Source organism: Symphodus melops (genome assembly GCF_947650265.1).
Source record: "Symphodus melops genome assembly, chromosome: 10".
NCBI lineage: Eukaryota > Metazoa > Chordata > Actinopteri > Labriformes > Labridae > Symphodus > Symphodus melops.
Genome location: NC_136700.1, coordinates 9,286,054 through 9,301,045, shown reverse-complemented (window position 1 = coordinate 9,301,045; position 14,992 = coordinate 9,286,054). Strand labels below are relative to the sequence as shown.

Below are 14,992 nucleotides of genomic sequence, written 5' to 3'. Positions count from 1 at the left end.
AACCAACTCTAGAATTTCCCACGGATCCGAAAGAAAATCAGATTCACATGCAGGACTCTTTTTGTGGCCACAACAACAAGTTTAAGACCAATAAAGACCTGTCATTGCTCTCAATACTGCTGTGCTTTAAAACAACCTGCCTTAGGCCAGGTTGTTGCAGAAGCAAACACCTGCGGAACTGGAGCTACATCCACAAACACCTGCAGTACTGCTGTTTTGACCAATATCCCAGGAAACAAGAAAAACAAATTTACCCATACTAACCCCCCCCCCCCCCCCAAAAAAAAAATAAAATAAATTAAATTAAATTAAAAATTAAATATAAAATAAATAAAATAAAATAAAATAAAAAACAAACTCACTCGCATGTATCATGTTTGTGGTGTGTTAGCACAGTCTACACTTTTTGTGACACCAATTAGCCTCATCCTAGGAAAGAACATCTACTGTATCTCCAGGGCATAAACCACATAGTTTCAATATTGTCACCATATGAGTAGCATTACTTTAATCTAAATGGAATAGTAGACACAGAGTAAATGTATCACATCTGGAAAACATCTTATTATACAGCAACCATGTGGTGTACCTGCATAATGATCTATCTGAGAACAGAAAAAACCAAACTGATGCTGGCTGGGATGTTACTGATTGAACAGATTGTGCATGTTAATAGCCAAACACATGATTATTCCACCGGTTAAAACAAACATGGAGTTTGTATTTGGTACAAGCTATGTATGACAGAAAAAAAAAGTATTGTGTTAGCATGTTTGCCTTCTTGCACATGTGTGAGCAAGAGTTGGCTGGATCACACGTGTTTCTGCTAATCATACGGTGTTGCTGTGGTATTGAAAGTTTCCATCTAAACGTCATTACCTTGTCAGAGAGATGTTGGCATCTGGAGCACATGTTTGACATAACAACGAGTGTTTGGGCTCATTTGGTATTTGCAGGCTTATGGGGCTTAAACCTCTTGCTTACTGGAAAGTGGATGTGGCATAACCTGCTCTCACAACCAAACAATCTAATTCCCTGTTATTAAAGGCAGACTTCGAAATGCTCTTTAAAGCTGACGGCGCTGCTATTACAGAATTGGAGGCTCCACTGTAGTGGCAAGCTATGAGCTGACATGTCAGGCAAACATTTGTTGTTTGATTACCTCAAGCTGGAATCCAAACACTGGTCAAAATCGAACAGCCAGTGCATGATAAAGCTTTAATCTTTACTTCAGTGATGTGCTGAAAGCAAAACAGTTCATCAAGGGCTTATGTTACATAATGAAACAAATTATGAGCAAAAGATCCCTCAAGGCTGTCTCTGCAAATAACAATTAAAAGAGTTAACGAAAGTTCAAGTCCCCACCTAATTTTCTGTGCATTGTTTTCTGCTCACATCCTCTGACAGTTCAGGACTACTCAAAAAAAAAAAAAAGAGAGAGGAAGAAGAGAGAGAGAGACTTGTGGTAGCCATGGCAACGACACTGCTAGTCCTAACACCCTATACTTTTGATGCCCAGTATTGCGACATGAATACACTGAGGGGACACACACGCAGCTATCCATGCTTTTCTGTAACACCTTTTTCAGGCTTTCAAGAGCACAACTGGGATGAATAAAAGAGCCCCGATATACAAATACTAATATGTGTCACATCTGCCACTGTCAGTAGAAGAAACTGTGTGTTCTCATTATGGTCTTTATTTGACGGTAGAGTTAATGCATGATGACTAAGTGAGTTGTTATTCACAGTGCAGAGATGATTGTTTGAAGTATTACATAAATCAAAAGGGAAAAAAACTGATAAATGCTTAGTTTATTAATTAACGATGGGACAGATGATTACGCATGTTAAAAAAAAAAAAAAACTTTCTTCAGAGCACAACATTACCACTGGACCTTGGCAGAGATTCATCCTTTACAACAGCATTCTCAAACCAGTTGACAGAATGAATAGTACTCTAAATTTATGCCAAAACATAATAGAGATCTTTTTTTCCTCGTGTCACCTTGCAGGGGACCATATTTTCAGGAGTCAATTTCTTCCTCGCACACCTTTTTTCTGCAGATGGAAAAAAAAAAATCCATTAGTATCACAAAAACACAAGCTGAAGCTAAAGCCCGGCTGTACATTTTGAGAAATGAGCAATGTTTTTCTTTATTGGTAAAGTAATAGCATTGGTGCAGTCCACTATTTTTCTTATATGTGCTTCGATGGACTGACTTGATTGGATTTAGTTATAGGTGGAGTTTACCCTGTGAAGTTCAAATAGGCTGTTATTGCTGATAGGAACTTAGATGATTTTTTTAGAGCTGCTTTCACCAAGGACTATGTAATGACCGCTTGAATTTAATCTTATAAACAATCTTTGCTACAAGGCATCGAACTAGAAAAGTGATGCTTTGAGTTACATGCAAACACCAGCATGCTACCATGATAACAAGGGCAATCTTGACAGAGGCAATTATGATCTTTACCTGTTTTCCCATTAAAGCTTACTGTGTTAGCATATACAAATTTGATGAGATATAAAGTAGAGTTTAGGTTGACAGAAAAATGAATGGGCATGTGACAAAATATTGATGCAACAATATATCACTGTCTAACTGCTGTGAAGGAGTTATCTAATCGCAGGTGCTTGATTTTAGTATTTTAATTTACGAAAAATACAGCACATTTCACAGATTTTCCTTTCAATTTGTCCTACTGCGTCACTTCTATAATTACTCTTCACAGTGGCGCTTGAATGAGGGTCAAAATATTGGAGTAAATTGACCAGAAAAGAGGCTTACAGTGGAATAAAATAATATGAAGGTAGTGGGACAGTATTGGGCGGCAGAATTTTGCATTTTTCATTTAATCAAATATAGCGGTGCAACATTGTATGATTTTCTTGCAATGCCAGAATTGATATCAAAGCTATGAAATGCAGTTCAATTGAATGTCTATGGTCAAATTTGTATTCAAACACATACTAGAATCAATATCAGTGTTGTACTGGCACACTAGGCTTTGGTGATCACGAAAGGCCTCATAAATCATACTTGGAGATCAGGAAATGTACATATTGGTGGACAAAATGACTTTCTCACAGCACACCATTGCCATCTTCATAACGTTGCTGCTAGCTTGGCTAAAATTACATGAAAAATGACAGGAACTTCGGCATACAAACACATTTTTATGTAAAGGACTCACCTAATGTTAGTATCATAAGAGCATTGTACATACTTTAAAGACGGGATCATGTTCCCAAGGAAAAAAGAAGACAAAGTAGACAACAGCTGTGCATCCAGCAATCCATCCTATGATGAGCAAAACAGGGAAGAGTTTTTGGGAAGAGGCTTGTGCACCCACATCTAAACAATAAAAAAAATGATGACAAAGTTATGGTAAGGAGTGGAAAGCTCAATTTAATCAGGATGGGGATAATTCCTGGGGTATAATGTGGATTTCTTACCTCTGGTGGATATGGCACATCTCTGTACACAAATCACCTTGTTGTTATTGGTGCAGAGCCAGGCTCCATGCTGTGAAGTGCTGATACTGGCATCCGGCAACCTGGGGTAAAACCTGTCTGATGGACTTGGAATGAAATCCATTCCTCGCCCTTCAAAGCTCACATCTGACTTAACTCTGTTCCTCGATATTCGTCAACAGTGTTATAACTAACAGAAACTTACATTTCCCCTCGTCTTTTGAAGGTAAAGCCATTCCTGTCACGTCCTGTTCTCCATGGACCTGGTCCCAGCTGCACTAGACCCTGCAGCAGCTCTCCCAGTATCCCCCCTGGAGAAGCTTCTGCAGCTGGGGCTGGCAAATGTGTCTCTAGAGATTCAAGTGTGTCTCCTTTTAGGTCAGAATGAGGGCTCAGAAAAAAAAAAAAAAAAAAACTTTTCAGTGGACAGTATGAATTCCTTTTTTGGCTTGAAATGTACATGACTAAAGGGTTGAATTGAAATTTTGATCAGTCTTAAGCATAGACTTATTTAAGAACCTAGTTGTTAAGAGTAATGTGGGAAAATGTGCCTATTTGCTTTCCTTCCAATAGGTTGATTATTGATACAACTGCCATTAGTCCAAAGGATGAGTTTTAAGCAAGCCTCACTTGTTGAACAATGAAGCGAATGCAAAAAGTTGCAGTTCATCAATTGTCCACTTGGGGCTGGCTCCTAAAGCAAAGCAATCCCCATTGGTTGCCATATTAAAATGCTCATTTTCACTGTAGAAGTTAACTTCAGACTTTAAAGTTCTTCTTAAAAGCTTTGTGTGTGTGTGTGTGTGTGTGTGTGTGTGTGTGTGTGTGTGTGTGTTTGGGGGGGTGGTCTTTTCTAACTAAAAAAATATGGGTTTTTTTTTAATATTCAGGCTAAGAATGATACACAAATGTTTGATGTTATTGTGTCTAGATTAATCGTAAGTTAGGTAAAGTAATCAGGCATCTCCAATATGGTGACCACCATCAATGGGCTTCAAAATAATCGTCACCTAAACTATGTGCATTTTTTATTCTTTCTATAGATAGATACACCTAGCAGTAAGTTGGCATAGCCTATCATAAAGACAGAGGGAAAACAGGATTGGAATCACTGGAATTTCTTTTTCCAGGCCTGCTTACTATCACCTTCTCTAAACTCAAATGTGGTTTATTGCACTGTGTATTTCACACACTTTCAAACAAGAGACTTCAAGCTCAGAAGGAGGGCTGAGCAGGGGAGAGGGAGGGTTAGAGGGGAAAGAAAAAGAAGACGAGACGGAAAAAGCTATAATTACTAGAGACTATTTAAGAGCTAACAAAGGCTGAAGGATAAGAGCAGAGGAAGAGAGAGATCAGCTGGTCTAGAGAGAGCACACGAAGAAAGAGAGGAAGAGAAAAAACAGAGAGCGGAAGAGAGTGGACACTCAGGGTGTAATTGGATGAATACTTGTCACTGACAGGGTCTGCTACTGAAAATGACAGCTCTTGTACTTCACCCTGCAACCCCTAAAAAGGGCCTCTCTAATTTATTTGTACTTCTACATCAACTTTCTCAGACACCCACATATAGTCATCAACATCATAAGTATACTGGAGTCTGAGAGATATGAGTTCAAATTGATTGCATGATTATGTGCAATTACCCAACTCTTGCTCTCCGCTGAGAGTGTGGTTGTTGATGACAATCAAAAAACCAAACTGTGCTCAGGTGTTTTGTATGATCTTTCACAGCAAGTGCAATAATAAGAGAACTACTATTGCCAAAGCCCTACTATCTCATATTAAGACAAGGACAATTACATCTGCGTCATCTATTTTGAAACTGCTATCCCTGGTGTTCTGATTGAGTACACCTGGGGTTTGCTCCATTAACGTTATCTGCAAATGACTGTACCTTCTATTTTCACCCTTAATAAGAATCACATTTTCTCCTCTTGCAATCCTATTTCCCTCCCACATGGCAGTGATTTCTGTTTATCTATTGTGTTGTTTTAATCTTCCTTACATTGCTGTGGCGAGAGGAGACCTGTATAACCTCTGTGTTGCTCAAGCATCCGTACCTGTTACTTCGGAGCAGCATGTATTCTGTGCAAAAATAAAATACAACACAAAATGTGTTGTATCTCACCACAGGAGGTTTCTTCTGACCTGTGCTACTCCTGATCTGTCAACTGATCAATGCAGTTTATACTTTGTCTTTCATTTTAATTCCCCTTGCTGTGCTCCTGTCTTTCTCAGCTATGCATATCTGCGATCTGCTCCTCTGCTGCCTGGGGGAGAGCCCCGCCAGCTGATGGCAAAGTCTATTCCAGGTAAAGTTAATCAATCAAGATATGCAGCAATGGTGAGCCTAATCCCTGTTCTGTTAAAGCAACAGGGGCTAAAGTGAAATTTCAGAGTGAGAAGGATAATGCTCCTGGAAAAGGTACGATTTTAAAGCATTAATGTGTTATTTTTCTGGACCTTTTAGGAACAACTTAGGCTATACACTTGTTAATTATATAAAAAAAAGTAGTTTTGCCACAATTAACGTTAGCAAACAACTTGAAAGATAATGCAGAATCTTGTGAAAGAGAATCAAATCTCTCCAGGACTGATAACCAGGACTCAATTCAGTGTTGTCCCCCTAATATAATGGTAGGGGAAACACTGTGTCTGCTTCTGTTTTATTACTCAGTGCCTCTGAGTTGTACCTATCTCAGTCATAGCTGAACATGTACTTCAAGGACTAAAACCCCACAGTTATCCCCGGAGTTACATTTCTGCTCTTGCAGTACAAATATTAAAAAAAGAAATTCCTGCACTCAAACTCTGTAACGCATTTGATTTGAAACATTTTGAAACATCTAGCTTGCACTAGAAGGTAAACACTGCATCAAATGTAAATCTATCCTGACAACACTGCATGCATTAAATACTTAATGGGCCTGGAGTCTACAGATCCTAAGTGGTTATGGAAGTCAAAAAATGCGCATCATAAAAATGAAACATACATTTATAGTTAATCCTAACAAAGCATATATGTAAAACATTGAGGCCTACTTAGAACCTTCCATCAAATTACTAATTAATAGTACATAAGGTCTAAAACAGAAATGTGGCAAAATATATTAGTGCTGCCTACAGCAGACTAGGGTTCCCAAACGTTCAAGCTCCTAACCCAAAAATAAGGGTGCCTGAGACTGGGGACCCATACTGTCCCTGGACGTGGTTAAGGCATAGAACGCAGAGCAATGCAAGAATTGACCTAACCAAAGACTGCTCACACAAAAGAGCAACTCAAAAGAATAAAACCCCTAAAAACCATGAAAATGATTTTATAACATTTCATTATAAGAAAGGCCAGAAGCAGATAACAAGCAATTTCCATGTAAAGAATTCAGCACTGAATGAACATACAAACACCTTGTTGCTGCCATGTACAGACTTAATTCATTTTTTATTTGGTTTTTATGAAAAATTAAACTACATTTGTAATGTCTAATTTTAAAATTTGTATTTGTTCTTTAAGGAATCTCGCGGTCGTCCCTGATCTCTAATGTGTAACTGTAGACAATGTGCAGAAGTTTCTTTACAACTTTTTCTGTTGTCGTCCCTCTCCTCTGCCTCTGATATATAAAAAGATGTTATATTGTTCTTCCTAACAATGACATCATAGAACAGCCATCCTCATCACCAGAGTTGTTGGAGAAGCACTGACAATGGCAACACCTTCCTTTGCAAGTGACACACTCCTCTGATACAGTAATGTGTAGTACTTTCCCAGGTAACATTAGATAACGTCACGTTGTTTGATCATTCTATTTGAATGGTCCAATGTCTTGCTTTTTCCTCATCCATTAACATCACATTCAAAATAACAGCACTTCCAACACCACACTCAATTCAGACTGCTTGCTAACCTCCCCACAATTTATCACAGCGTCCCCTTACTTTTAAAGGTAGAAGTTGCCAACACAGATGTTTGTTTTATGCTTATGCTGCTGACACTACATGTGTGCTTCTGATAAGCTCAGCTCCAAGGTGGCTTTGTACTGTATGCCTTGCTCACCATGTTTTCGTGACAGTATCAGATCTCTCTATCTGCACCATGGTAAAGGAGATCTGAGTTCAAAAGTGAATAATTACTGTATAGAGGTGCTGATCTCTGTGCTGTGGCTGACCCTGGCACCAATTCAACCTGCGAAAAGAGGTATCATTGACAACAAGGGACCCACGGTCATTCTTTAATGTGCTACGGGCTCTGTGCTGGGACTTCCTCTTTTTTGGTCTAATTGGCCTGTGGCCAGTCTCGCTTCTTCATTCCTAGCAAGGAAACCCCCTGACAACATCAGCATGCTGATCTTCTGTCTGGGTGTCCTCTGTGCCCCAAACCATTAGCTCTCCTAGAAGTATATTGATGCAGAGGAGATTTTTTTCCCCCTTGCTTCAAGTTAAAGGCTTTTGTCTTGTACCTTTGCCTCAAAGTGTTTTATTTTTCTTCTGAAGTCTAAAGGAAACACATTAAAAACAGCTGATGGCCAGATAGTTGCAAAAAACAAATGCAGAAAGGCTTATAAATCTCAAGAAAATTACGAATATTTCAGTGTCTGCATAGATGGAAATAAACATATGTATTCCTTATACTGTAGCAGCTTATGGGTTATGGTGGTGCCATCCTGGCAGCTCATCATAAACATGCAGTCATGAGACAGTGGATGTGTATTTGCTTTGCACAATGTGATAATTTTTCAATCTCACATTTATTATTCAGCATGATAATTTTCTGCATCTCTCTGATGCATCCTTTCATCACTTTCTTTACTCCAATTTTAGAAACCCCAAACATGGATCTGATTTCTGTATTAGATTAGCATAGTGACTCATTCCATACATAAAAAAAGCCCTAATCTTTGCAGCTTCCTCGCATTCGGAGGATTTTTGAGCTCTCAGGATCATTCCCTGTCCTGTGTTATGAAGGCAACCACATGGGCCTGAGTGAATGGTGCTATTATGGTGGAGACCATTATTTTACTGCAGTTTCTATGGTGTCCATCCTCTGTGACTTTGGCTTTCTCTACATAATAGGTGAAAGAAAGCTGGAGAAAAGGCTACCCGAAGAGAAATGACTGACACCCAGGATTATGCTGAAAGAGACACCATCACAGTGAAAAGAGAAAAAGAGAAATCTGTGAAAGACATGTATCAGTCGACTAGCACTGTAGCCTTATCATTATACAAAGACAAGTCATCGACTTTTGCATTTAACTTTTCAACCAAAAACCCCTTTTCCCTCCTGCCCTCTAATGGTGTTGATGGCAATGATGGTGCATTTGGCGCAATTTATTCTGACAGGTGCAACAGACTTATTGTACCTAATAGTAAATGCAATAGCCCTACAGCTGTGTTAAAAGGCTCTTGTGTTTCAGGCTATGGGACTATTAATTCAACTTTATGGTCCCCTTAGAGTTAGTTACACAAATATTCACTAATTTATATTTTGCTTAATGGTATAATGCTCTAGTTGTGAATATTTTATTGTTTGTCAATGTATTATCCTTTAGTTTGCACTTTCTTCAATAACCCTTTCCTGCTTATTGTGGTGTAATTAGACAATCATGGCTCAGATATGTTACATCTTTTTCTCCTTCTTCTAAAATGGTTGTGTTGAAAACTCACTTAAATAGCCCTTGTCTGACTGAAACTGATGTAATTTGGCAATTACTGCTTCTTCAATTGGAATTTACCCTCCTTAATTCCTTAAACACTTAAACTGATGTGGGTAGAAAAGTCTCAAGTGTAATAATTGCCAAATACAATTCACAAGTGGATTTTCAATAGGACTAACAGAAAGTCATTAACAGAATATCTCCTTAATAACTACATAAAGAGCTTACTGAAAAACGGACATTAAGTTGAAGCAACACTTGTCAAAACAACCAAATCATTACAGCTTGCTTAAAATTAACACTTACAACATGGCTGCTGAATTTTCCAGAAATGTGTTTGTGTGATTGTTTCATCCCTGTAGTTAGGGTCTAATAATCGCCTGCACTGCATTTCACCCCGAATTGACATAAGTTACCTCATATTCATGACAAATGATTTTGTATTACAGCTCCTCTTTCTTTTGTTTGGTAAACACCCACGCATCATCAATGGATAACATCTGGTCATCATTAGCTTCATATAAAAACACCATGATGAGAAGATTTAGTAAATATGTCAGCAGCAGTCATGCCCTCATTACATATTTCAGTGTTTTTCTTGTGTTTATTCATACACTGTCAGCAATACTAAGTGTGTCTACAAAGGATTTTTACGAATTCTTCACTTGTTCTCCAAACAGGCATTTGGCTAAGCCATGATACACATCCTCACATCTCTGTGAGCAGTTCATCATTCTGATGGTCTTTTCAATTTTACTGAAACAAAATGTAAATCAGTCTCTTTTTTTAAAAGTATTCCAATTTGAAAAATAATGTATCTAAAATATTGCACATATAAATAGTGCTGCAATTGATTATTATTTCTAAATAAATTACAGTGCACTGTAAAGAAATAAATCAAACGGCTGTTTTTTTTCTGACAGGAGACTGGACAGACATAAAGGTTGACAGTAAATGCAGAATTAGAACAGTTCTGGCTATCTGCCCCCCAAACTAACACTTCTTTCTGCTGTCTGTTTCCAATTGGACGTCGGACACACAATGTCTCTCCATCTTCCAATTTATTCTCCCGCCTTGGGAGGAACAACAGATCAATCAGTGTTGGATAATCAATGTTAGGCTGAAAGCAGATGTGTACAGCGGGGAAAAATGTCTGACGTTTTTAGTTTGTTATTGTAGGGAACTGCCAGGCGTGATGTTTGTATGTACAGGCCTCTGGAGTATGAGGATTTAATTAACCAATGACAGCTGGGATTTCCACAGCATACCTCAGAGACTCTGGGCCTCATCATTCTAGCTCATGGCCAAATCAGCATGGACACTGCTGCCAAATCTCATTCAGATCTTTCCTTTAGCTGTCTTTTACATAATCACTGAGAGCGTCAAAGGAGTGTTATGTTGCTCGAACAATAAAACGATTTGATTCAAGACAATTATGGTTGTGTGTAAGGATTAGAGGCAGGGTTATGTTTCTTCTTTAACATGTCTGTCTTGATTTCTACTTATCTTTTAATTTAATAAGGTTGAAGTAGATCTGTAACTTGAAAGGTGCAAACAGAAGACAATAAACAAACAATTGTAGACAAGAATAAAATTGTGTGACAGCATGGTTGCCCATCGCTTGATTGCAATGGGCATGAAAAGCACACTACTACCACCTGGTGGTAATAATTATCATTTTCAAGGACATGAGGTTTACAAATATAGTCTCTTTTGAACTGAAGTTAGCACAAATTGTACATTAATCTTTTATATCTTGGCAAAGACAATAACATAAATCCATATAAAAGCATGGATTCCTAAAATTTGTCAGTGGAACCTTTAGACATCAGGTGTTTCTTCGTGTTCTTTTCTGGTCTTAGTAAGATTATATAACATTTTGGGACAAAAATGCATCCGAGAAGTCCATAACTAGAGGCCAAGATGGCAAATACCTCTGTGACTGTGGAGTATTTCCCTGGAGAGCTGATGTAGGCGGGAACAAAGGCTACCCACACAGCACAAAAAATGAGCATGCTGAAGGTGATGAGTCTGGCCTCATTAAAGTTATCTGGGAGCTTTCTTGCAAGGAAGGCCAGGAGAAGGCAGAGGCAGGCCAACAGGCCAATGTAGCTAAGGACCAGAGCGAATGCTACAGGTGAACCTTCAGTACACAAAAGAATGACAATCGCACTCTCTCGAGGAATGAGTTTGTGTGGAGTGGGAGGAGCAACAACCAGCCAGACTGTACAGATGATTACCTGCACCAGAATACAAATTAATTTTTGTGACATTGGAATGATTAACTACGACAAGTAATTCACAATTTAAAAGTCCTTACCTGGACAAGTGTACAAAAAGTGATGATTGCCTTTTGCTGGGCAAGCCCAAACCATTTCATCATATTGCTCCCTGGGATTGTTGCTCTGAAGGCCATAAGTACTACAATAGTTTTCCCAAGAATACAGGAGATGCAGAGAACAAATGTGATGCCGAATGCTGTCTGTCTCAGCATGCAAGACCACTCAGAGGGCCGCCCGATGAAGGTCAGAGAACACAGGAAGCATAAGGTCAAGGAGAAGAGCAGCAGGAAGCTCAGCTGGGAGTTGTTTGCCCTAACAATAGGGGTGTTTCGGTGCCAGGAGAATATGAAGACAACAACACATGTGCAGAAGGAACCAATAAGGGAAATAGCCATCAGGGTGATGCCCATGGTGTCACTATAGGAGAGGAACTCCACTCTTTTGGGGATACAGGCTGTCCTCCCATCGTTGGACCAGAACTCTGGAAGGCAGCGGACACACTCTATGGCATCTAAAGGGAAAGACAAGACAACTTTTAATAATTCCTTAATGGTTTGATTCCCTAACAATTGTCAGATTCTCAAAAATATTATGGGCAGTTGGCCTTTTCTCACCAGTCTGATTGCTAATCTCCCCAGCTGTACACACCACACAATCATGGCAGCAGATAGGGAAGTGAGGTCTAATTGCCTTCCGGGTACCAGGGGGACAAATGCTGTTGCATACTGACAAAGGAACCTAATTAGGACAGGAAATGCATACTATGCTGGTCACAACACCGTCTGACAATTAAAATGTAAGCCTATAGAATGCTATTTACATTTGGGTTCATTTTATTAAGATCCCTACTTTGGTTTGGTTGCCATTCCACATTATTTTCTGCTCTTGAATCTGGAGTTTTTGCTTTCCAATAATAGTTGTCTCATCAAATTTGCCAATTGTGACAAACTCCATTTTCCTGTTTGGTTTGAGCTGCCAGTTTAGCAGGTCATAAATGGCTGCAGGGTCACCATTCTCATCAAACTTTGTTTCATCATCAAAAGAGTTCAAGTACTCCACCTGTTTTATGTAATGAAGTAGCTATTGGGGGAAAGTGCAAATCATCTTACAACATCAAAAGATAAAACTGAAGTCTTACTTTAACTGTGTTTATTCCAGACTAAAATATTAGACATTTGGAATATTACCTGCCATGGCTGTACATAGTCTACATCTGGACAGGTCTGCTGGGGAAATGGCCCTTTTCCTTTCACACAGCTTCTCATAGCCTTGAGTGCATGAACAATAGCATACACTGCTTTATAGACATTGTAAGAAATCCTTAGCTGTGACACATCTGAATAGATATTGGTTACACTCCGCAGCTCTTCCTCTCCAGTGCATGGAGGTTTACCCTCATCATTACGTTTTTGACCTTTAGCATGTACACCCATGCTGCACTGAAACACCTCTTCCCAAAAGGGTATCAAGAATGGATCTTCCAGGGCATCTGGGTTCAATGGGTGCAATCGAAGGAGAAAATCTTCCAAACCTGGGATGTGTGCTCGTCGAATGGCAAATCCCATTGAACCTTGGAGGATGTCATGGTATTTTTGGGGGGTAGAGAGAACAGCGGCAGTGCTCCAAGCCTCACTTGCCAGCCATTGTATGCCAGTGAGCTCCTCTCTAAATTCAAGAGAGATGTAGATGACATTTTGTTTGACAATTTTTGGGATTAAAAACATGTGAGAGTTAAATCAGTGAGAAGTTTTGAGAACCAAATGTTGACACAGAATTAAAATCATATTATAATGATAGAGTCTCAAGGTAAATATCATGCCTGAGTGCTTCATCAAACAAGGCAGCTGCATCTTGTTCAACAGCAAACACAAGGATCACCCGAGCCCCAGAGGAGCGGATCTTGGAAATGATGGATGAAATGGCAACCTGTGCTCGGTTCTTTGGGATGATCTCCTGGAGGGCAATACAAGCACCGAGTTTTCTAACCTAAAAGAGCAATAGACAAGGAACATGACAACTAATCTAAATTTACAGTACGTTCAATTAGTTTCATATTAAAAATTGACAAAATAATAATTAATTTCAAAAAGGTCCTTGACCCACCTCATCTGCAAAAATGTTTGCACCACCTTGGCCATAGGCATCATCTCCTGCAATCACGCCAACCCAAGTCCAGCCAAAATGCTTGACAAGTTGTACCAGCGCATCTACCTTTCGGTGGACATATACAAAGAGAGGAAGAGAATCTTTGACAGAGTTTCATGGGGGTTGTCACATTTCAATACATCTCATTGAATGTCTTTTGCTTCTTACTTGGAAAAAGTCACTCGGCATTGTCCTTAAAAATGCAGGGAACTGATTTTTGTCACTAAGACAGGCACAGCTGGAGAAATAACTGACCTGGACAGAGGAAAGTTGGCCAATTTAGTGCACTCTTAAATTTACAGTAAATTACAATGAAAAATGATATACTGGCTGTTGTTTTTCATCCAAGTGCAATGAACAACTGTTGCAACAAGCAAAGTAGGATGTAATCTCTATTTCCCCAGAGGCTTTTACACTGAATCTCTGATACACGGAAGTAGAAAATTTACAACGGTTTTACCTGTGGAACCTGGAAAACTCCCAGGAAACGGGCCACAACGAGAGATTGAGTAGAGCCTCCATCCCCTATAACTGCTGGTACAGCACCATTACATGTCCCAATACCATGTGCCGCTTCTTCAACCATTAAAGTTTTCTCATTTCCCATTAACTCCATGGCTGCCTTCAAAGCCTGGTGGGGTGTACTGCATGAATCATAGATCCTATAACCAAGTGTGACGTTGGGGAGCAGTTTGCCCTTTCTGTTGATCTCCTCAATGGCAAAGATCATAGTTTGCATCCAACGAAATGTCCGAAAGTTAAATCTGGTAGAAGAAAAAACATGATGGAGGCAAAGTGCCATGCATTACATATTGAACACTGTTGTAATTGTGAGCCAGGAGATTATGGTTGTCTTATCAACAGTTCCAATTTAAAGAAATTTGAAGAAAAGTAAACAGTTTACCTGGTGCACTGAGTTGGAGGAGGCGTAGAGGTGAAGGATAGACTTGGCTCCTCCACCATATCATGAAGAGAAAAGAGTCCCCCCAAGGTGATATCCCCATTTTTTACCAGCACAGGTAAGGAAATTGAACCTTGGATAATATCACATTGTTGGCTCTGGTCTTGGTTGGAGTTGGTCACATACAATAGGAGACTCAAAAAAATAAGGTGGTACCTTTTCCATGAAAGACTCTGCATTTTGGATCTCACTTAAAAGTGATTCATCACTCCCTCATGCCAATTCACCATATAAACATATAATACCTGTCAATACAGTTGCATACCAAAAAAGTGATTGGATAACCTTTACAAACTGTGGAAAATTAGCCAATAAAGCACACTATAAAACTGAATAAAAGTATAAAGCAAGTAGAGCACAGAACGTGTTGCATTACATCATTTCAAGAAACACAGACTATTCAGTCTATATATAATAATCTTCTTTAACACCAGCCAATTGATGAAACACATCTCAGCATCAATCTAAGTTATTATGT

General features: G+C 39.2%; 1 protein-coding gene and 1 long non-coding RNA gene across 2 annotated transcripts; both read right to left on the bottom strand.

Annotated features, from left to right (window-relative positions):
* Positions 1-1,639: 1,639 nt before the first annotated feature.
* On the bottom strand, positions 1,640-4,211 carry LOC306830652. Its single transcript, XR_013779999.1, has 3 exons — positions 3,461-4,211; positions 3,232-3,359; positions 1,640-2,061 (listed from the first exon to the last, which is right to left on the bottom strand). It is a non-coding gene; the product is annotated as an uncharacterized lncRNA (long non-coding RNA).
* Positions 4,212-10,925: 6,714 nt separating this feature from the next.
* LOC306829990 (extracellular calcium-sensing receptor-like) lies at positions 10,926-14,600 on the bottom strand (the record flags this gene model as incomplete). The annotated part of the gene is made up of 10 exons (XM_079353207.1): positions 14,458-14,600; positions 14,014-14,317; positions 13,722-13,808; positions 13,512-13,619; positions 13,228-13,394; positions 12,596-13,073; positions 12,258-12,488; positions 12,023-12,146; positions 11,447-11,919; positions 10,926-11,366 (listed from the first exon to the last, which is right to left on the bottom strand). The coding sequence occupies exons 1-10, from the start codon at positions 14,514-14,516 to the stop codon at positions 10,926-10,928; spliced, it is 2,472 nt and encodes an 823-aa protein (XP_079209333.1). The 5' UTR covers positions 14,517-14,600.
* Between the last annotated feature and the right edge of the window lie 392 nt (positions 14,601-14,992).